This window comes from Cygnus olor, chromosome 3, assembly GCF_009769625.2.
Source record: "Cygnus olor isolate bCygOlo1 chromosome 3, bCygOlo1.pri.v2, whole genome shotgun sequence".
In the NCBI taxonomy this organism is placed as follows: Eukaryota; Metazoa; Chordata; class Aves; order Anseriformes; family Anatidae; genus Cygnus; species Cygnus olor.
This window is the reverse complement of record NC_049171.1, coordinates 90,182,247-90,205,293: the sequence shown is the minus strand read 5'-3', so window position 1 is coordinate 90,205,293 and position 23,047 is coordinate 90,182,247. Positions and strand designations below refer to the sequence as shown.

At 35.7% G+C, this 23,047-nt stretch overlaps 1 protein-coding gene across 3 annotated transcripts in view; it reads left to right on the top strand.

The window, feature by feature from the left end:
* The window catches only part of KIF6 (kinesin family member 6), a 172,224-nt gene that overhangs the window by 107,779 nt on the left and 41,398 nt on the right, over positions 1 to 23,047 (top strand). For all 3 annotated transcript variants that reach the window (XM_040552993.1, XM_040552994.1, XM_040552992.1), the window contains 2 exons: positions 3,897 to 3,999; positions 10,712 to 10,767. In XM_040552993.1, coding sequence (XP_040408927.1) covers positions 3,897 to 3,999; positions 10,712 to 10,767 — 159 coding nt within the window. The remainder of the gene's footprint in view (positions 1 to 3,896; positions 4,000 to 10,711; positions 10,768 to 23,047) is intronic.

The following is a 23,047-nucleotide window of genomic DNA, read 5'->3' as shown; positions in this document are numbered from 1 at the left end:
AGATAAGGTATCTTCTATCACAGAAGATACCAATTTCATACTAGTGTGATACATTTTTCCAGACTTAACTAAAGAGTGATATAAATATTTTCTGTGGGTTTTATGCACTAAATTTTATGTAGTTCTTCTCCCTTTAAGCAATAAGATCTTTTCCAACAAACAAACCAAAAACAGAAGTTGTCTAAGACTAGCACTCTCGAAGTGCGACTTCTAGATAGGGTACTCTTGAAAGCTTTATGAAAAAATCACTAAAATAAAGTCTTTAAAAATAGTCCATTACTTACAAATTGGGATAATTCCTCTCCTGGAATTTAAGCATTTGTGCCGCACTATACCCTACATGTTCCTTTTACTTATTTTCCCATTTAGAGTTTGAGAGGCTTTGAGTGTTGTTTAGGATGGCTGTAAATAGCATTTGTATATGTAACAGTGTAAAATAAATTACCCTAGTGATAGAAGAAGGTGCATAATGTTTGTCAGGGTCTTTGGTGATATGTAGGCTTATAACTGCCATAGGTGTATGACTGAGTCTTGGAATCCCTTTGATCTTTTTATGTCACCTCCAAAATTATTACATTTTTGCTCAGTTTTGAATTATTACTAATTTCAAGTGTTTAGCCCGTTAATGAATACTACAATATGCTTTCTATTTCTTGGTAATTTCAGCTCTTGTTGCTCTAGGTCAGTGCTTGTAAGCAGTCATTGTGATTCTGCTCTCTGACTTACCAGGGTCAGTGGGACAACTGTAATTTGCACGTTTTCCAGGAGAAACCCCTTGCAATGAAATGTTTTGTTTAATACACAGTTTGGGGTAGTACACTGGGTAGGAGTACAAACTGAAATTAAACCTTTAATGAGAACATTCTTAAACATTCAAATTCAGGATGTGGATCGAATATGAATTTTCTCCAAATTTGTGCTCCTTGATTTGCAGTGAATGATGAGTTTGCTGTAGATTTCACATTTCTGAGTGTTTGAACATTAAAGCCAATTTACACAATTTGACAGTAAAGTGTAAAAAAAAAAAAAAAAAAAATGCAAAATATATCCCTTTTTGATGCAACCCTGCCAATTGGGATTTCATGAATGCGAAGATAAAAAAAAGTTTTTTTCTGATTGTCTAAATTATTTTAATGATAATGATTATTCCAGTTCACATTGTAATGACTTGATGACATGTGTTTCCTGGTTCTCTCCCTGTAGGATATGACGATTCTTCCTTAGATAAGAATTTTCAAACATTTATTTTGTAACACTATGCTACAGTGTTAAAGGAGAGGAGAAATTATTTGGCCCCTAAGAGCAAATGAAAATGTTTTCTATGAGACTAATAGTTTTAGCTGAACTGTTTGAGAACCTTGCCAACAATGTGCTATCATCAATGTTTTCTTCTCTCAATTCTGCTTTTATTCGTATCATTATTACATATAGTGTTATATATCAGTTTACAGCTAGAGAAAAACCTAAGTCAACAGAGCCTTGTTTTAAAAGAACAAGTAGCTTATTTGTTTGAATTAGGCTTAGGAGAGACAGCATGCCAATAATTTTAGTGCCATCTGAAGAAGGAGGCCATCTGAAAGAAGACAACATTACTTTATGAAATTATAGGTCATTTAAGGAAATGTAAACAGCATGATTGAAAATACATTAAGCATGCAGAAGGAATAATCTTTACTGAGCAGAATGAAAACACCACCACTCCATCAAGCTTCCAATGTTTCTTGCAGTCTTTTACTATTACTGTATTCCCTTATTATCATCCTAAATGTCTCCATCATTATCCACAGGCTGCAGCATTTGTTCTGTAGCTGTTTTAAGCTCATATTATGCTGAGATAAAAACTTAATGGTTCTTTTTAAGCTCCTTTCCTGAGATACCATTTTCAGAATGTGATTGTTTGCTGTTCCATATACTTCAGTATTTTCTTAAAATGGACTGTATACACTGGAAAATTTGCCCTTCCCAAGAATTCTGGAGATCTATTTTTGATTGCTTTGTTAAACTGTACCTGTTCAGTTCTGCTGCCGCTTAATGTAATAGGGGAAAACTGTTATCAGATTACCTTTAATTTTAGTTAATGCATTTCTGCCTGGAAGAAGCTGTAAGCACCATAAAAGTTTTTGTTTTCCAAACTTAATTCCAATTCTTACTTAAACTCAAAGGCAAAGCATCGTCAGAAGGGTTAAATACTTTAAATTGCAGTATTACATATGAATAAGGTTGTTTCGCTGTTTATTTTAAGCTCAGCTGTGAATTTCATTATGGCTTTCTGCACTTAATACAAACTTTTTCTGGAAAAAAAAAAATCATAATTCTAGAGGGTCAGCTCAGGCTGCATATTAAAATTAGTGCTAGTGATGGGGTGTATGTACTATAAAATTCTGCTTCCAAAGCTGACTTATTTTTCTTCAAGGCAAGCATAAAACATGAACATTATCCTTTCAGGTCATTATCACAGAAAAATATATTTTCCTAAATCCTCTTGCTCTTTTGGATCACACAGCAGCAAAACTGCACTGTATCTTTCTTTGATTTTCTTATTCAAAAAGGGTGGAGCGTTTCTGCATGCTTTGCCATTCAAACATTCCTGGTGGTTCTATTTTCAACTCAAAATTTTTAAATTAGTAACAGATGTGTTGATTCTTTTGACTGAAACAGAGGACAATTTTTTCTGCTATATTTTGAATAAAGAGTTTTTAAAACTTTTACTGATTATTGAACCCTAACTGCTAGTCTGTGTTACCAGCCTTCACTGTAAACAATATCTTACACCACAGAAATCTCACAGAAGTTAGTGGAAAGTAGTCCTGAAAGGAAAAGTACAATGAGGGGCAGCAGAATATATTCTGGAGTGACTATACAATGCAGTTTTTTTCATGCAAACTCAGCTGGACTCCAACAAGGTGTAGCATGCTAGTATTGCATAGCCCAACATCTGTTTATGTATGCTTTGTTAATACATATCATCCCTGCTTACACAAAAATTGCAAAGTAGGTAACCAGGAAAATAATTTGCAAACATTACATGTTATTGGTAACATTGGTCCATTGGCACAAACCATATAGAAAACTCTTGCACAGCAAAATCCCAGGAAAGTTTACACAATGGATGTTTGGCTCTTGATAGCTCTGAAGCAGGAAGGCATACTTGTGAGTAGCCTTTGAATTTTTTTGGTTAATAATAATACAGATACGTGATTTCTTGTATCTGTAAATCATTCAGCAGTGATAACTGGTAAATAATACAGACTATCATACTGTTCTGGAGTAATCATGAAAAAAAAAAAAACAGGCAAATAGGTCTTGAACTTTCGGTGCACAAAAGAAAACATATACCAAGTTGAAAGTCTAAAAGGCAAGAACCAGCCATTTTTGTAGGTACAATATCTGAATATCTGATTCACTAAAAGGAGGTGACATTCACTGAGAGGCATGAAACAGTAATTAAAAGAAGCCCAATGTTTTTTCTTCTTAGAGCACTGAAAATATTCAAGTCATGTCTTGGGGCAAATATGGTAGAAGAATAAAAGAAATACAGAAGCAAAGTGCAGCTTGCTATTGTGAAAATACCTCATACTCTTATACTTAAGAATGTTTCACGTACTTACAACATTCACATTTTGGTTTTATTTATGAAAAATGTAAGTTGTCTTGAGAAATTATACAACACTAATATTCAGGCTTTAGAGAAATTAAGTGAAAACAAATTAATTTGTCACGTAAGAGATCTTTTGTTAAAAATGCTTTCCTGTTGGTGGACTACGGAGCATAGTCTACTGTCTTTTTTAAGACCCTTGGGCTGATTTGCTCTATTTGTCTAAAAAGGAGTTAAACATGAAATGTCTGTCTCTTGCTTATTTTGAAGTAGTTCCTTTTTTTTTTTTTCATTGGGGCAGGAGGAAAGATGTCCCTTGGATGTCAAGAGGCTTTTGAAGTTTTCAAGTGGGACCATGCTGACAGTATAACCATTGAGGACAACAAACAGCTTCTAAAACAGAGGTGAGTGAGTGTCACAACAGTACAGCTGGAGACAGACATTTGAGAGTTCATTATGAGCCTGGATAGGAACATGTGGTTTTACACTAAACATCCTAGGCTTCTGTTAAGGTGTTGGTACAGAAACTTGGCCTTTTCTTACAGGGGATATTTCATATTTGGAAGGCACTAAGAGATGATGGAGGGAAAGTGTGAACAGAATATGAAAATGGCATGAGTGATCTCAGTGCATCTTTCCACAGGCTTTATTCATCTTATTTTCATAGCCCTATTAAAGCAATGTGGTAAATGGCATTCACAATCAGGAATTATCTAGAGGAAGTTAGATTCATGTGACTAAACTGATTACTGTAATTTCCATTGTCAAAAATGCTTTACTGGATTCAGCACCAAATTGGACAGTAAATTGGAGATGTTTAACAGATGCTTTTGTCTTGCTCCTATCTTGTTTGCTAAGTGACTTTAGCTTCTCTCTTCCAGTTTTGCACTCTAAAACAGAAATAATACTTTCTCCCTCCACATTTATTGTTAATGCTAGCAAAGCACTTCAAAACCATCTGGTGAAGATGATGAGAATGGTGAAATATTAAAAACATGAATTTTAATAAAGTGGACTTTAAGCATCTCAAAAATTAAACCACCAAGACTTTATCACGTTGATTGTAGAAAAGTAGTTTTCACTGTCAGTTTTACAAGTGTTAACCCTCTTTGTACTGTAAGAGAAGTATAATGTTTTTAGATCAGATATGTCAAAAGCAGATCTCTCAAATGTACCCTTCTAACTAATATTCCCCTTAACCCTTTTTTCTTTTCTTTTTTTTTTTTTTTTCTCCTGGGGTCTCTTCCTTCTCCATGTTTTGTCTGCTTTTTTTCTGCTTTGTTAATAGAACAATTCTCCTACTTAACAGGCATTAAAGATGTTGTTTTCAGGGTCAGTGAATTTTATACGTATTTACTTCAGTGAAATTCAGGCAAGAAATTATCTGCTCCATGTCTTTATGGTTTATTCAAGATCTTGCTATTTACCACTTTTGTGAACTGGTTCATTTTCCACCAAGGTCTATGACTTGTAGCCACAGGGACACAAATTGCCAAGGCATTAGAAGTACATAAAGTTTTATCCACGTAAACGGGATATTTAATAATGTCTTTCTTCTGATCAATAGATCAGATGATGCCACATGTAACTTGCACTGCAGTCATTTCTGACATTGCTGTCTATTGAGAGAACACTTCATGGTTACAATGTGATCATGGGAGCACAGCACTTCGGAGCCATGTCCGTAATTTCCTCTAGTTGAACAATTTTGCCATATTTTCTCTGATAGTCATTACTATGAAGCAAACCAGTATTTCCTTCTGGTTTCAGAACATGTAATAGAGATGGGCAGAACCCACAAACTGACACCAGATTTACTTTCCCTAAAGGACAAATTGATTCAGACTCATGCCTTGGAGAGCCCCTCTCTAATATGCAGCAGCTGATTGCTGAAATCAGTGCTGTGAATGTTCATACCTTAGAGCAAGACAGTTTTCCCCTGCCATTTTCAGTGGATTTTAGTAAAGATGCATGTAGCTCCAAGTTTACTGAGTTCATTAAACTGGATTTGTATCAAGTCCAGTCTGTAATTTGGAATGCAGTCTCTGAACCACCAGTTGTACAAAAAGTCAGTTACCCAGCCAGTGTTCAAATTGCACAGGAAGAAGTGTGTGGACACCACATGTTTAAAGGTTACCATAACTTCCCTTTACATGTAGCCCTCTCATGTTAATATTTTTGTGTACAGTTACATAACCACTTCTGTCATACCACAAACAGTATTTGGTTCACAACTTACTTATTTATAGCTGTCATATTTTTTTCCTTTGGGTATTTTGGGTAGATTCTCTTGGCTTGCTAATTATACCATTCTTGTATTAATTGAATGGTGAACTTCAGTGAGCCTAGTTGAAAGTTTGACTGTGAGGGTCACAGCTGTTGCTTGGGCTGTGAAATTATTCACATGGATGTGAATCTACATGAATTATGGAGTCTCCCTCCTTGGAGATCTTTAAAAGCCTCCTGGACATGGTCCTAGGTAACCTGCTCTTAGGTGGCCTTGTTTGAGTAGGGGGTTGGACCAGATAACCTCCAGAGGTCACTTCCAACCTCACCCATTCTGTGATTCTTTCAATATACATATTTGTAAATATACAATTTTTTTTTTCTGTAACTGCCTGTGTATAAATAATCAAATGTAATCAACTGATTAAATCAAATACTGAAAATATTTGCTTTGTCTTTAAAAAAAAAAAAAAAAAAGGATAAAAGAAATACTGTTTCAAACAAAACTTTTTGTCTACCACTTCAGAGATCTTTACAGGGGATGTAACTCAGTATTGTAACTCAGTACCATCCCTGGATTAAAAAAATAAAATAAAATAAAATAAAAAACAGGGAAGCTTATTTAGTTAAGAATAATTTCTCTCTGAAGCTCATTTACTGACTTATGGTCTGAGTGAAAGACAATAGATTCAGGCTATCCCATTAGTAGAGTTACCTATGGGAAGTACTAAGAAATTGGCTTTGTAAAATAGAAAAGGTGATCTTTTACAGCTTAGCTTGCAGTTAATAAAAAACAACTCTTTCTCATTTTTCTTCTGTACAACAGTAACTGCAGCCCTGCTTAAGAATCTGTGTTTATGCCCAGACAGAATCAGACTTCTGGAATTTGGACATCCTATACTTGACTTCCAGAGAACTTAGTAATGTCCTGTTCCTCAATACAACAGTATTCTCTTAGCATTATTTTTCTAAGGTGGAGAAAAATGTGTTTTTCTGGTGAAATATACTAGCAAGAAATCTTCCCAGCTAAGCCACTCCACTGCAATATTGTATACTGCACTAAGCCTTTTAAATCCCATCCTAGTCAGTATTTCCAGAAGTAAAATTCTACCGAGCTTACAGATGTGATGTAAATCTAGTTTCCATTTTGTTGTTCTCCATTACTTTTTTTCCACTTTCTTCTTTTCCTGCTTTCTGTGTCTCAGCTAGTTAGCAGCTAACTTGGTTTTTAAGTAGCTATGGATGAGTTTCATGGAAAGGATGAGTTTCACTTAGGTCACTCGTAACTTCTAATTAGAAATGAGTGAACGTTTGTGTATTTCACTAAATATCCTCATTCTCTCATTTGATAGCCTCTGAATTTGTCTTGTTTTACATTATGAGGTAGATATTTGTTTTTCAAATGGTTACTGATATTTATGTTCAAAGAGTTAAATCTTTGCAAAATTCTTGTTCCACAACAGTTAGTGTCCAAATTCATTCTGGAGTTTTCATACCAGAATATTTCATCTCGTAGATACTAGAAGCCATGATTCAGCCTTCCTACAGAGCAGCCTCTGGTCGTGGAGGACGCTCATGGACTCTTTGGAGATAACAATATAATCAATCACTCATCACTATTCGTGCTGATATCAGCTTTATGCCAGACTTTATATTAGAGCAGTATCAAAAGTAGCCTTTTTTCTTCCAATATTAGAATCAAATCTTATGTGTTTATCTTGTTTATTTTGTTTGACTATGATTCATAGTCAGAGATGGAATTTCTTGGTCTGTTATAAATGAATGCCAAATTTTAGTTTAGGTTATAGGGCTAGCTTATAAACTGTGGTGTTTGAGAAACAGATGCATGACTCATTCAGCTATTCCTATTTTGAAGGCAGCAAGCTATGAATAAGGTCTGGGTAGACATCTGGCTTCAACTTGTCCAGCTAAATCTATCTGTGAACATGAATCAGAGTCCACAGGACTTTTGCCTCAATAATTTCTAAGTAATTGATGAGCTTAGTATTTGGTCTATGGGATATGGAGGAAAGAAAGAGGTACTTTGGCGTGTTCCCATTAGATCTTCACACAATCTTCCATACCTGCTTTGGTGTTTTATGTCAAAACAAGTTCTAAGCGGGAAAGGATTATATAACATTCTCACAGATGCTTTGAAGGCTTCTGCCTTCCTTATGCGAGATATAGTAAGTGCTGAGGAACATGCCAGCTGGAGCTATTTAGCCATGCTGATTTCAGCCTTGAAAACAAGTGTTCATGAGCAGTTCTGAATGCGGTCACATGAAATTCCATCTCTTTCCAGTTTTACAGGGAAATGGACTAATTGAGAATGGGCAGTTTTCCAAGTCCCGCCTTCCCAGGTGAAAGTTATATTTCTTGACTAAGTTTTACGACTGTTTGAGTTAGACAAAAATACAGTTTGCGGATTTCCTGGGTTACTTTGGATAGACCAACACTCATCCAAATCAGCTGAAGACTCACTTAACTATTAAGTATTACAATTTTGCCTCTACATTCAGCAAGGGTCCATTCACACACATTGAAATAACAATTCAGAATTTCATGTCAAGCCTAATGGCCTACAACAAAGGTCACAATGCAGCGAATCATTCTTCTACACTTTAAACTATTACAATGGATACTTCCTTGAACAAACCTCGGTTCAGACATTGCCATTGTACATTGAATTGATTGTCATGATTCTTACAGCAAAATCCATTTGGCATTTGAATGCCTGATCTAGATGCCATTTTTCCTAAACAGCTTTATCATTACTACGCTTATTTAACTCAGTACTATATGTCAACAACTGCTATAAAATATCAGAAAACTGATAGGAGGAAAAAAAAAATGATAAAAGGATAAGACCTCAAGTTCTAGCAGGCTATAGGGAATGTAGAGGATAAGAATGCATTCATTCTGCTTGGTAGGCAGCTGCTTTTTAATGAAATACCTAGATATCACACATTTACTAAGGACCAAGACATACAGTGAGCAGAATACTTAATAACACTGAAGTGAGCATCACTGTAACATCATGTTGCAAGCTAAAAAAGAAAATTCTGATCATTAGAATATTTTGCATACCACATGAAGATTTGCTGATTTGAATATAATCAGGAAGTTATCAGTAAATTAGTTTATACACATACCTACTGGAAATTTTTAAGCACTGTAGTCAATTTTTATAAAATGACATTTTTGGCTGTGAAATGATTACTTATTATTTTCATAACTAACATCTTAAAACATCCTAGTCATGGACTAGGATGCAATTATAGTCAGTATTGTTCAAATATAAGAAACATTGTCTCCCTAAGAGCTTGCAGTATCACCCAGCATGCAGATGGGCAAGATACTTTGCCTGGGTGTACATGGTTTATATTATTCCAGTCTTAACAATTTGGGATAGTTGTCTGTGCTGTGATTCAAAATATTTTGCATGGGACTGCAATTTTTGACATTCTTCAAGTCACTTAATCTCGCTGTATCTCAGTTTGCCCTTTTTAAAAATTTCTGTAATAATACTTTGCACTCAAGAATGCTTTGAAGATTCTTTCACTAATGTTATTTGGTGTTTCGGGAATGTACGGTTGTAAAAAGTGATCATTGCATTACCTCTTATCAAGTACAATCTCAGATGAACATTTCTTACTATGAATAATTTGCTACTTAAATTCAATCAGTTATGGCAGAAAGAAATACAGTGAAAAGGACTATAAAAGTAATTTTCAGCAGTAGTTGGGGACTGAAAACTAAAAATGGATATTTGCAGGAGAAATATAATTACCAGCACTAGATTCATCTAGGCCACCAGAGTTAATATCACTACCTTTGTAGAAAGGGACAAGTGATATTTGATTGCCACAGGTGATTTTCTTTTACAGCACACTCAAGAAATATGTGAGTAGATTAGCGCTGTAAACATTCTGAGAGGAGAACCACCTACTGAGTCACCAGCAACACATCCTGCAACATGCTGAGCTCCCTTTGGTCTCTCCTTCAAGAAATGACTGAGTTAATTTTTCCTGTCAAAACACTACCCCAAGATGGAAGGCCTCACTTTATGCTAGGATGATACAAATGTGGCATATTAAGTAAAACAAATCTTGTGAATTACAAAAGGCAATTAGTAATTTTCTCAAAGGAAAACACACAAGTTAGTCTGTATCTGTCCTTTATTTACAATGATTACATTCCTCTACCATGAAATACATCAAGGGAAACTTCACATTTCCAGTTTTGTTTCGAGGTCCAGTTACTTGAATACTACAAAAAGGGACTTTCCAAAGCCTGATTAATTGATTTTGTGGATATAATTTGAATACCTGCATTCACATAAGGACTAGCTGTAGAAGATCAGAATAATTTAGTTTTGTCACACTTTATTTTTCTGTTGAGAGGTTTCTTGGTGACAGGGGCATACATGTTCACACATCACAAACAGTGATTATCAGCAATGTGTAAATTACATGCTTAAATCTGAAATTTCCTGGTGAGCAAATGTTCTAATTTTGTTTTTACTTTGGATTTTTTCTCTTTCTATATTTATATAGCTGTATGTTAATACATTGCATGTAATTTAGCATATTAAAATTAATATCATAGCCTAATATGAGTATATAAGAGAATCCAATTCTTAGAATTGAAATAACATATTTTTTAAAATTTATAGCTACAAATTTATTTAGTCTGTCTTATAAACCTATTTGTTGCATTCGGAATTGTTTCTTTTAGACCAGACTATCTTTTTTGATGGAAAATTGTTTCCTACCAGTTCTACTTACAGAGAAAAAAATTGTCATGAAGAATTCAGTATTTTATTGTGAACAAATAGTTTCACTAGTTGTGCTTTTGAATAATCCTGTATCATTGTGCTTGCATTGACAGGTTTGCTGAAGCTAAATGCCTTGGAGAAAAAATACATGAAGTGAGAAATAAAATAAGTGAGTTCATTTCAGCTTCATTTTACATCTATAGCTGATGAAATTGCAGCATTCAGAGAATACAAAAAGAGAATTATTTTCTAAAATAAATGAATCAATGCTTTATTAATATTTCCAAAGAGATAAATTGTTAACTGATGATAGCAGTCATCATTTTATGTATCAATTTTGTTTTTTCTCAAATAATGTGCAAACATTATTATTCCAAATAACATGATTATTCCAAATAATGTGAAAAACAGCTCAGTTCTTTGCTTGAAATGAGATCTGAAATTTAGCAAAGAGAGAAGTTAAGGTATTAACATTGGATTTCCTGAATTTCACTGTAGGATAAAATGATCCAAAAAACTTTGTTCCAAGTTGTGTCATCAATGGATTAAGGACTGTACTTTATCTGTAAATTCATATAGCTTTTGATACAATAAGGTTTCATTGTTGAATTATACCTCTGCACTTTCTTTATACAGATTAATTAGAGTGACTCTGAGGAGTCCATCAGCTTGGCAGGGGGGTTCTTCGTATTTTGTTTTAGGGCCCCGACATCATATGTTTGGCTTCCAGGTTCAAATTATTCAAAGCCAAGTCACCTAAAGATATATTCAACCTGAAGCTAGGTCTTATCCAATCCTCCTACCAGACCTTTATATGTTCCTAGGTGATTTCTGAGTTCTGTTGATCCCCAATCTGTGATCTCTTTCCTAACAATTGGCTCTCCAGGCTCTATGTCCGGTGTGAAACAGTTTTGTTGTCTATCACTGAAGTCTTTGGAGATCAGGTCCTTGACCTGTATGCTGACATTCAGCTGAACCAAGTCCGTGTACGCTGACGTTCAGGTGAACCAAATATCTTCAAGATTACAGTTATAGACTGTGAGGGACTAATTTTAAAAGCAATTTAGCATCCAGTGTCATCACTTCTTGTAACAGCAGTTGACTGCTGGGAAAGAACAAAAATCCCAAGGCTCTTCTGATGATTGCTCTGTACTTTCACCATATTCATGATTATATTCTCTACGGTCATGAAGGGTAGCTACTGCCAGATTCTACTCCCAAGAAACTTCAGGTACACCATAATTTCTGCTCAGAGATGTTATCATAAATGTTATTTCAAATTATGTGAGCTGTGTGGAAAACCTCAGCTATGTTGTCACTGTGTGTTAAAAACACTGCACAAAGGATATTTTGAAGGGATTTAGAACCATAGACATCAGGTGCTGAGCTAGCATTCTGAATACTGGGTTGTTTCAACAAGGCATGGCATTTTAATAAATCTGCCTTCTCTCAGTAGGTGTAATTATCTCCTCCAGATTGGATAGAACATACCTCAATACAGACCTCGTGCATGGACGTCCCAAGATTGGCCAGTGACAGTAGAATTTCAATATCCACCTTGCAAATACAAGTCTCTCCAGTGTCCATATAAGCTCACTTAAACCCTGCCATTGCAGTCACAGTCTATCCGTCTTCTCTGTTTTATTGTAATCTCTCAAAAAATTACAAGAAGCTGATTTAGGTGACAGTAATACTCTTAGGTCCCCAAAACACTAGTCATCTTGAGCTTGGTGTGGGTTCTGTAGCTCTGTACGTGACTCCCAAATCCACATTTTCCACAGTTGTAAACTGCACAGTTTGGTAGCAAGGGAAACCTGACACAAGTCAGTCAAACTATTTCTTAGCAACATCAGTCAGTTGGCTTATTCCCCTCATGAACTTGGAAAAGCAGGTTAAACCTGCTGTGGATGACAATGAATGTTATCCACCATGTAACAGGAAGTTACCAAGGTGAATCACCAAGGTGAATAATGCCAGTAGCTTTTGGATATCACTGTGCCAAGGCGTGAACATGAACCATTAGATCAGGATACAACCTTTTCTTTTCCTCTGCTTCCATCTTGAAATCTGCATTATCCTGATTTAATTCTGTCTCCTGGATTTACTCATCTATGATAGGAAGCCCAAATTATTTCTTGGCCTAGATTGAGGTAGAGCCAAAGTCAGCAGTGGGTGTCAAACTTCTTTCTCTTGCTGAAGTTGAAATCCATTTGAAAGCAGGCAATAAGTATACAAAATATACACCAAATATACACCAGCAATAAGTAGTCACACACTAACACATCATGCTTAGTGCCAGGAGCTGTGATAGCGCTACTTGGGGATAGGAACCTAGCAGCCACCTTCCATACACCTTGTATTTCATTAGTCTCCATTTTTTCAATTCTGGCAGTAAAATGGAAGAATATTCTTTTCATTTAGTTCATACTGTAATCTTATTGTATAAATAACAAATTCCATCCAGGACATGCAGATTCCATATGGATATGCTGACCTCTACAGATTATGCAGTACTTTGTGGATGGTTTTTAAATACCAATGTTTGAGGCTTGAGAGTGATCATATCATACAGTCCTTCCTTGAATTCTTTCTGTGTAACGTTATGCTGCATATGAAAATTAGCACTCTGGTTGACATGCTTACTGGTTTTTATTCTGCTATTCTTCCCTCCTGTCCAGCATTCTTTTGATCATAGTTGTAAATAAGTCTGCCTATTAGCACCTCTCTAAAAATTAAAACTTTACATCAAGAGCAACGCTTCCTGGCTTACTCAGCTTACCAAATGCAATTACACTGGTTAACATAGTTTAGCAGCCTGAAAAAAACTTTCATTTGTCTTGTTCATCATAGTATGCATAACATTAAAGATGCTAAGTAAGGCTATTAAGCTGCCAAATTTTTACTGAAAATGTGGCAGGAAGAATAAGAGCCATCTGCAGCCTGCAACTAGATCTTTCATTTACTTTTATTGTTATTTTGGTTTCCTAAAGCATTCTTGGCTGCCTTGTGCACAATCAAGAACAGATCCCATCAATATCAGTTTCTGTTATTTCTAAGCTACACTTAATGGTATAAAGCTATGCACCACAGAGGTTATAGAGCACATTTCATGCAATCTGATTATATACTGAGATAGTGACAGTAATTGGCTGTAACTTGTATGTCATAAATATCCTTTCATTCTGATTGGAAATATTAGTGTTTTTCAGTAAAAAGTAGACAGAATACTCCAACCACTTCTCAATTACATTAGCATCTCAAAAACACATCAGAACATTAGAGCTGGAAAAAGTAATCTGGAATAAGATTTTCATGGTAGGCTTTTCTGGTGTTATAGCTTGCATAAAAAGATTAAGGAACACAGAGTCTAGATGTAAGCTGGAGTTTAAGAGCAAAGTGACTGTAACATAAGAAATGAGACATGGTTACCATGCGCCTTTGCTTCTATACCACATATTCCTGGATTCTGCTTCCTTTTATGTTAATAGAAGAATGTAGAGATTTTTAAATTATTTTTATGGAAAATAATATTTATGTATCAGATTTTTCATCATGCTTACTTTTCACCATGACCTCCTAGAAATAAGAAGGTAAATTTTCTTGTAGGATGAAAGTTTTCCTCTTGTGATACTTAAAAAAGGGGAAAATGTTTCTAACCCAGGTCATTTTAATCATTCATTTTGGTGAATCAGTTTACTACATTGTCACACAACATTTCCATAGGCACAAATAAAGGAGCAAAGTGCTTTGGTGCAAGCACTGAGGAGCAGGATGGTGGGCGGTTCTTTTCCAAATCAGTATACTGTATAAATGCACCATCAAAAGGCAGAGAAATTAAGACTGGATTTGGGCTATGTAGATGTGTCTGGATCAGTTTGAGTGAAATATTCAGAATTGTTTACATATGACCAGGGAATGTAACCAAGGAGTAAACTTTAAATTGCAAATACAGAATCATCAAAATCAAATCAACATAAGTAAAACTGGAAAGAAGTAACTGAGAGGTCAGGGAACTAATGGGGACTCTATAACCAACATAGGAGAAGAAATTGACAGTGGGCCAGTACTGACATGCAAATAAACTTTTGTCTTTCTAGTCTAATATTAAAAACTCTAAAATGTGTATTTCACTGGCTAAGAAAATAAAAAGAAAAAAAATATATATTTTCTCATGAAAAAAGTATGCTGTGTCACTGCAAACATTTTTGTATTGCTGGTTTGCTGTAAAGAAACCTTCCTAAACTGCTGGGACATCTAGTCATATCTCTTTTGGCTCTAGTTGTTTGTTTTGCCCATTCCAATCATAGCCAAGGGAAAGTTTGGAAGAGCTTTTCCAGGTTGTTGCGGTGCTGCTTTTGAGATCTGTTGATGAGGAATTGAGATGGTGTCACTTTCCCTTCTTTGGAAAGCAAGGGTAGTAATTCTTACAGTCTATGTTTTATACTGACAGCAAAGAAAATGTTTTAACACTTCGTTTTTGCTACCATGGTCAGATTCAGTGCATGCATATTTACCCTTCTGCAGCAAGACGACCAGCATAGTAGAATGGATTTTTGCTGTCATGATGACCAGTTTGATCAGCGGGAGGGCAATGACCTCTATGAATCTATATAAAGAGTTTACACGGACCAGAATCCAGTGTGTGGACAAATCTGGAAGCAACTAGCTGTTGCAGTTTGGAAGCTGGCTACCGCAGACATCAACAGTCTGCCATTAATCCAGTTTGAGCTCTTGGTAATGTGGTATCACAGATTTATGAGGTGATTCAGCTAAGTGTGAGGAACATAACTAATATTACTGATGTCATTAGATGGTTTTCAGAGAGTAGATTTTCCAAACTGCTCAGGATGTCAATATGCAATAAATGCCAAAAAATATGCCAAAAAATGCATGTATGGGACAATACTCGAGAATAAAGTGATATGGAAATATAGCATCTCCCTTGTCAGGGTTAACAGTTTTATTTCTAGGACACGGTTATCAACAAGGTGTTTTATACCATTACCAAAAGCATTGTGTGAAAGTTCTGACAGTAAGGAGAAAAAGTCGACATCTGAACAAATTGCAAATCATTAAATAACAACAAAAAGTGCTACTATATGGATCATAGAGCAAGGAAGAGTTGGGGACATTAAAAATACTGTTTTCCACGTAGGTTAAAACAATGCATTCATTCAGAATTTAGTGACTACAAATGTTTCTCATACACAAAAATGTGCCACATATTAGAAGCATTTAAGATTAGTAAACATTTCCAGTTCATCCCTGTAAATGTCTGTTTTGGAGTATTTATACCACTAGTAAGGTTAGTTTTTTCCTAAGGAAAAAAAGTGTACTAAATGGTATTTAATGCCCAAAGGAAAGCAGCTGTTGTTTTTAGTCTGTCCAGAAATCAGCTAATGTTATAATTGAAGCTGAGAAAGGGCAAAGTCATGTGGGAGTAATAACTGTGTGAGGAAACAGGCACTCTTGGAATGAGAAAGGGTAGGTGGGTGGATTATGTGCACATGATGTTGATGATGCAGCTATACCCACAGGAATGCTGAGATGTTGCACTTCTCTGCCTCATTTCAACCTTGGATTTTAGTGCACAAGATCATAGGATACCAAAACCAATGACAGTCTTTAATGAAGGCATGTCCTTGTATTGCAAAGCGATATTATTGAAGGGTCTTCATCTAATTTTCCTGCAAATTATTCAAAAAATTGTCCTTTTACATCACAGTTCATTGAGATCTTCACTGAAATAGTAAGGACTGAGGGAGAGTGAGGACAAGGTGTAACAGTGCTCAAGGACAATATTGATCCCAACTCGCTGTCTTATAGCTTGCACTGTTATTTCTGTGAATGCAAAGTAAATGTAAAACCTAACTAGAACCTAAATAATGTAAAACCTTCATTTATAAACACCTTTTTCTCTACATGCAAGACTGTATGTATGTATACATACTATGGAAGAGAGAAAAAATGCTCACTTGCAATTTCTTACTCATGACAACAGCAGAGATTTAGTGTATACGACAAAGAAACTATTTAAATTTAATTTAAAATTTTATTTTAATTTTAATTTAAAATAAGCAGTCAGGTTGTAGAGTTGAGAATTAAAATGATGGTATAAAAGGAGCCCACTGCTGGCAAGGTTTTAATTTGAAGATTTATAGTCTCTGATTACAGCTGCTATTCCTGCTTCATCATTTTTGTATTGCAGTATGTAATGTTTTCTGTCTGAAAACTTCTGGGAAGCAGCAGTATTCTGAATTAGGGATGGACAGCAATAAACCTAAAACTTGGTGTTCGTTTAGTAAATGAGTTTTTCCTCATACAGCCACAATTTCCTTACTTTGATCATCTAGTATTTTCTCTTTCTTCTTCCATAGCCTGTTTCTTATTGTCATATACACATAAATACACCTTTTCTAAAGAAAAATCAAGGACAGATACCCTCACATGCTTTTAACAGTCTGTATATTGTTAAAAAATCAAGCTCTTCTTTCTATATTGCACATGAAACAGCTGAAAAAAAATCCACTATTTTTAGCAGCAATAGCAGCAAGCAGTAAGCGTATTAATAATTTATCTGAAGAGCAATTAAGACAAGTATAAAAAAACAAAAAAAAGACAAAACACAGAGTAATAGAAATATAGTTGCACAGCTATATTGCTAGCCATTGCAAAACTTAGTTTTTGATATCTTCCTCTGTAAATAAATACTTCATTGATTAACACCTCTACTTCCACATACTTGGCACTGTTTAATAATTGATGAAATTTTACTACATGCCATAGCACAAATGAAAGACAGTAATGATGGTAGTCTCATCTTACTGCCTGCAAGAAATTCTCTTTTAAAAAGTTATTTTTTTATGGTCATTCTTCATCCCCGTGGAGATAAGCAAAATGGATCTACTTTTAATTGCAAAGCAAGAATATTTTATGTAACGTTTTTCTTTAATCTTACCCTGCTTTATGAAATGAACTGATAACTGCTTTTTGCATAGATAAGAACTGAAATAAGGTAAAGTGATGTTTTCAGGTAGAGGTGGTCAGGGAGCACTCTTGTCTATGTTGTATATCTTCAGTATTTAGCTTCACATGCTGGAATAAATTACTTACTTTGAGAAAGGAGAACAAGTACTGAAGAACTCTAATCCCAAGGAGGACTGTAGGAATGTAATGCATATTTTAGTCTATGATTATATGGATTGAAAGAGTTGGGAGAAGTCATGCATGAACAAAACAGCATTTTTAAGATATAACTCTTCTGTTGACAAAAAATCCATTCTTTGCATGGAACCTAAATTAAATGAATATGTTGCCATGATTTGCTATATAAAATAAACTTCATCAAAATCAACATGTTGCTTTCTTAAAGTCTATATTATAAGTAGCATTATCTATTAATTTCATATTAATGCAAATGTTCTGAGTCAGGACATTAGGTCACTGGACATTGTATCAGCTATGAATGAAGTGAGGCTGTAATAAGAGAGAAATTGCAGTGCTTTGAAATGCATTCCATTCTTCAGTGTAACAATTTGAAATACTTATTCTTTTATAGAAATGAACATTGAGACTTCAGAACTGCTGATTAGTATAATTCACTGTTCTAGTTTAATTCCAGAACGTATCAAGTACTTACACAGTCTTACATCAGTTATATATATATTCAGTGGGTTTTACTGGAAATGACTAGTGCAGAGGTAAAATAGCAGGAGTGGTTTTAACAAAGGTCTGAAAAATTGCAGAGAAAACAAAACAAAACAAAACAAAAGGTTACATTCCACCATTCCACAAGCAAATCTGATTCAAATGAGATGCAAACAGCTCATAAATAAATGAATTCACCATTAAGATTTAACGAATAGATAACACAATAATATCATTCCACAGTGTTTCATTCTTCAGGTAGCTTAGTATGAATTGCTATTCTTAGCAGAGACCTTTAAAGTCCACAGAACTTGAAATCTTGAAATCTTCATTCAAGAAAAACTCTAGCTGAGGGCAGTTTGAGTTCTACTAGTGTAAGGATTGAAAAGAAGATTCTGAAAATACTTCCATGTTTGACTTTATTGTTGTTGTTTCAGTTGATAAAAGACAACAAGCATTAGATATGACAGTAATATAAAGAGTCAAATTAAATTGCTCATATTATGAAATATGTTGCAATATAGTCCGCCTTTGAGATCTCCAAAGCTGCCTCCTTGAATCACACTCACAATTTCACCAAGCTTTATACCACTGAGGCTGCTTGTCCTTCTGCTGGTTTTGAGAGCGATCTATCATTGTGCGCTCAACCAGTCATTTTGGGACTGCCCTCTCTTTAAAAGGTGCAGTGAGGACTACTACTGTGAACTGTTATTACTATTCATTGTGAACTACAAACATCCAAAGGAAAAAAAGTTGTTTGTCTGTTAGTTGTTCTTTAAGACCTGCTCATATATACAGTCAGAATTTGTCCTCCTATTTTTCCTGCCAAAGTTTCTGAGGGATTTTCAGGTATTCTGAGACTGACAGGGGAACAAAAATTGTATGTGTGCTGCACAAGTTGGCTGAGGCAAGATGTGCAATCATATGAATGAATGTAGACTGTACATGTCAAGGAAAAGCAGTCATACATAGGTAGCCATTCTTTCTGGTTCTAATTGTCTTTGTTTCTTTTGTTTATCCTTTCATTCTGTTTCTCATGAAGAAAATCTGTCCTCTTGCTCTACAATAGGGGTATAATAATCCAACATCAGTGGGAAGAATAGGCCAATTTTATGGTATGTTTTTAATTGATGTCCTTGACTTCCATGATGTTTATCACAAGCATCTGTTATGCTGAATAATTTAAAAGAATGGTTAAGTAGTGAGGCTATTTGCAGAGGATACTCAGCAATTAGGAGAAGTTAGTCTCAGGAGTCTGAGCTTTTTTTAAGGACGCTTAAGAGACATGTTGGTTGTGACCATGGTCTTTAAGAGGAGCAAAGAAGCTGTTTCATACATAGGTATTAAAAAAAAAAAAAAAAAAAAAGAGTGCTATAGTTTCCCTGTAAAAGATAAGTATAAAAAATATTATAAGCTAGCTAAAAAATGATATTACAGAGTATGTGGTCTAAACAATGGATCTATTTAGCAAATTTCCAATACCCGTCAGTGGTTTGTCTTGTGCAATGTCCAAACACAAGGAGTCTCTGTGGACTGGAAGTGATTTTGCATTTGATAAAATGTGTGGCTCATTAGGTATAGGAATCAACTTGTAAAAATGTATATGTCAGGAGGCATTGCAGCAAAAGAGAAGGATGAAGTATTTTAAATAATAAAATCTTTCCTAACATCTTAATTCTTCAGAATTAGCTCAGCTGGTATTCAGGAATGGTACAACAGGTATAGCATGGTTTTTCCAGTACTTTTCCTTATTTTACCAGCAAGTATTTCACCCTACAGAAGTATTGTGTAGTGCCTTTAAACATTACACAGAGTTCTGTGTCACTAGAGAAAAACTTGCATGAACAGTAAGAGAATTTGCCATTTATCTTGTTCTTTGATTGGAGTCCATTCTTGATATGGAGAAGCTCCCTGGGACCCAAGGGAACTCAATGCTTGGTACTTAAAAGCTAAGGGCCCCAGACATTCTTCAGGCAGAAATCTGAGCAGTGCAGTAAATCTGAAATGCTCAGAATATGTTGAACATGTGCAACTGGGCACTCATGCAGCAAACACAGTGCAACCCATCAAGCACCACCTGTAGGTGTCAAACTGACTGTATGTGCCCAGCTGGCTCCTACAAAGTCTGCTCAGTGTCATGCCACATGTGTGATGGTTATGTGTCCAGGATTTCTGGCTGCCTGGCAGCTGCTACCCCAGCTGGACTGCCGAGTACCTGAGAAATTCTGGACAAAAAGCCAAATCAGTGATCTAGAACAAGCCAAAACAGTAGCTCACCATAAGAAGTAGTAGATGTGACAAGTACACATCAGTGGAGAATGGAAGCTCTCTGAAAAGGGAGATTGCCTGCTGACTGTTTCACCACTTCTCTTCGAGCAATGGGATGGATATACACGGAAAAATAAAGCCTCAGTACATTTAGTCGCCATGGATTTCTTCTCTCTTGGGAAGCTGTCTGCATGTTGCAGATGTCCTCTGCTGCTTAACAGAGAGAGAGTCAGTCTTGCTCTCAGGACACAGAAGTTCTGTCAGAAAAAGCAACACAAGTAGTGTTTCTACCATACTTAATCTCGGGTGCACAGCTATGCTATAAACTGCAGAGGGATGTCCCTTCTGACTAACGTAACGAAGCACATTAGCTCTGCAAAACCTGCAGCCATCTGTGAGAAAAACAAAAGAGAAAACAGGCCACAGGGACAAACAGTCCCCCAGCTGTAATTTCCCAGCTGGGATGTTATTCAATGTGGCTCAGTGCCTAGAAGCCTTAGCCTGTTTCTGATCTCCAGGTCAGTTTCAAAGTAGTTTTGTAATAAACCAGGCATGTTTATGTGTCCACCAAAAATAGCAGTAGCTGTTAAAGCTGAAGCCATTCGGCATGGCTGACACAGTCACCAGATTCTTTCTCCTTAATTTCTTGGCCCAATTGTTTTGCAACATAAAGCTGAAAAAACATAGTTCCTATGTGTGTTTGTTTTGAATAAATATCTGATCATCTTGCCATTATGACTGCATTTTGGAATCTATTTTTTAAACGTTACATTTTGGTTTTTGGAAATGTGGAATTAAAATACAGAAAGCTGATTTTCTGCAGATTTTATTTCTTAACCACCTTGTCACCATCTGCAGTTCATTCTTTGTTAGAAATGTGATTTACTTTGCTTTACAGGTTGCTACTTCTTATTTTTCCATTTGATTACAAATTCTTCCATTTCAATTTATTTCCTTCTTTCCATAATAAAGTATAACTTACTTTTGCCCCGACTCCACTAAAGTTCTTTTTCTGCTGATGTTCAGCTCACTTCAGGCATGATTTCTATGTCTCAGTTCAGCCAGTAACCTGTAGAGCACAATACATAAATCCTGTGATCTCTCTCAGCATCTTTCATATGATCTCCTTTCTCAAGGTGCCATGCAGGTAGAATAGGTGTCATGAATTTCCCACAGGCCTGGCTACAAAATGGTAGCTGGTTACTACCATCTTGGGCAGACTTAGAGCTGTGATGAAAATCTCCATAATCTATTTTCTTGTTTTAGGAGCAGCCAGTTGGCTCATAATATAAAGTGGTGGGTGACAGGAGTATATTTTTCTTTCTCATTAGTTAAAGGTTCATGTTAATACTTTTTTTGTTATTGTTCTTTCAGTGTTCGTAGTGAATCAGAGTAATCAATGAACTGCTGTGTTTGTAATCAACAAATCATATTTTTGATTTATGTGAGAGCTTGTGCCTAGAATCTCAAGAGAAATCACTGCAAAGTAGCATAGGAGCAGCAACTCATACTGTGTTGGAGTAGTGAGGTTATGTTTGATTAGTGTAATTCTTAACACCAACGATTAAGCAATGAACAATAAAGTAATACCTTTAGCTGAATGACAGTCCCCAGAAAACTGATAATAAGATGAGCAAACAAGGAAGGAAACCAGACAAGAATACAAAGTCCATTATCGTAGCCTGTGAAGTAATAGTTTGCCCTTCTGTAAACAGGCGAGACAATCCATCTTTGTTATACTTACTGTAGGCAATGTAAATATCATAGGTCTAATTCTTGTCTCACTTCAGGAGCACCTAGATTGATGGCAGCTGTACCAGAGCTGTCTGTGCTGCCACTGCTCCAGCACCAGGTCATGCGTGGGTAGGTGTCAGAGGAGACAGAAGGAACGATGTTATTGCTATCCGTCTGTCAGTCCTTTGTTAGTGCAGGATTTGTCTCCCCTGATCTGCTGGATCTGAGGCTAAAAAGAGAATTAAGGAGCCCTAGCAGCCTTCTGACAGCCTTGCTCCTTTTTCTGCTTATCTGTGTAAAAAGAGGAGAGAGGATACTATCTTCAGTAATGCAAAATTGTCCTTGCAGCAGCACTTAGGAAATTTTAAAAATGAAATTGTTTTCGAAGGTACAAGTCTTCTGGCTTCAGGGGGTAATACATATGTTTATGCCAATGCAAAATATTGTCCATTGTTTCAGTGTAGCTTACATATGTTTTTTTTTTACTTTCAAACAATAGGCAGTGCTCCTGGGTGACAGTGCATAGGCTGAATGGGTCCTTAGAATGAGAAAACATGATTTGTCAAATGACTTATTCAGAAAATACCAAACTGAATGAATTCATTTGAACAGCTCTATTATGCTCCCCTGATGTGCTATTCTTTAAACAGAGGAACCTTATTAGTGTAACAGTCACTCCAGGCCTAAGATGCTAATGTTTTCTTTGGAACTATGTTGGAATCTACATATGTAGGAAACATTTTCATTTTATAATTATTACAAATGATGTTCTGTTCTTTAGAAAGAGAAGTATTTTCAGG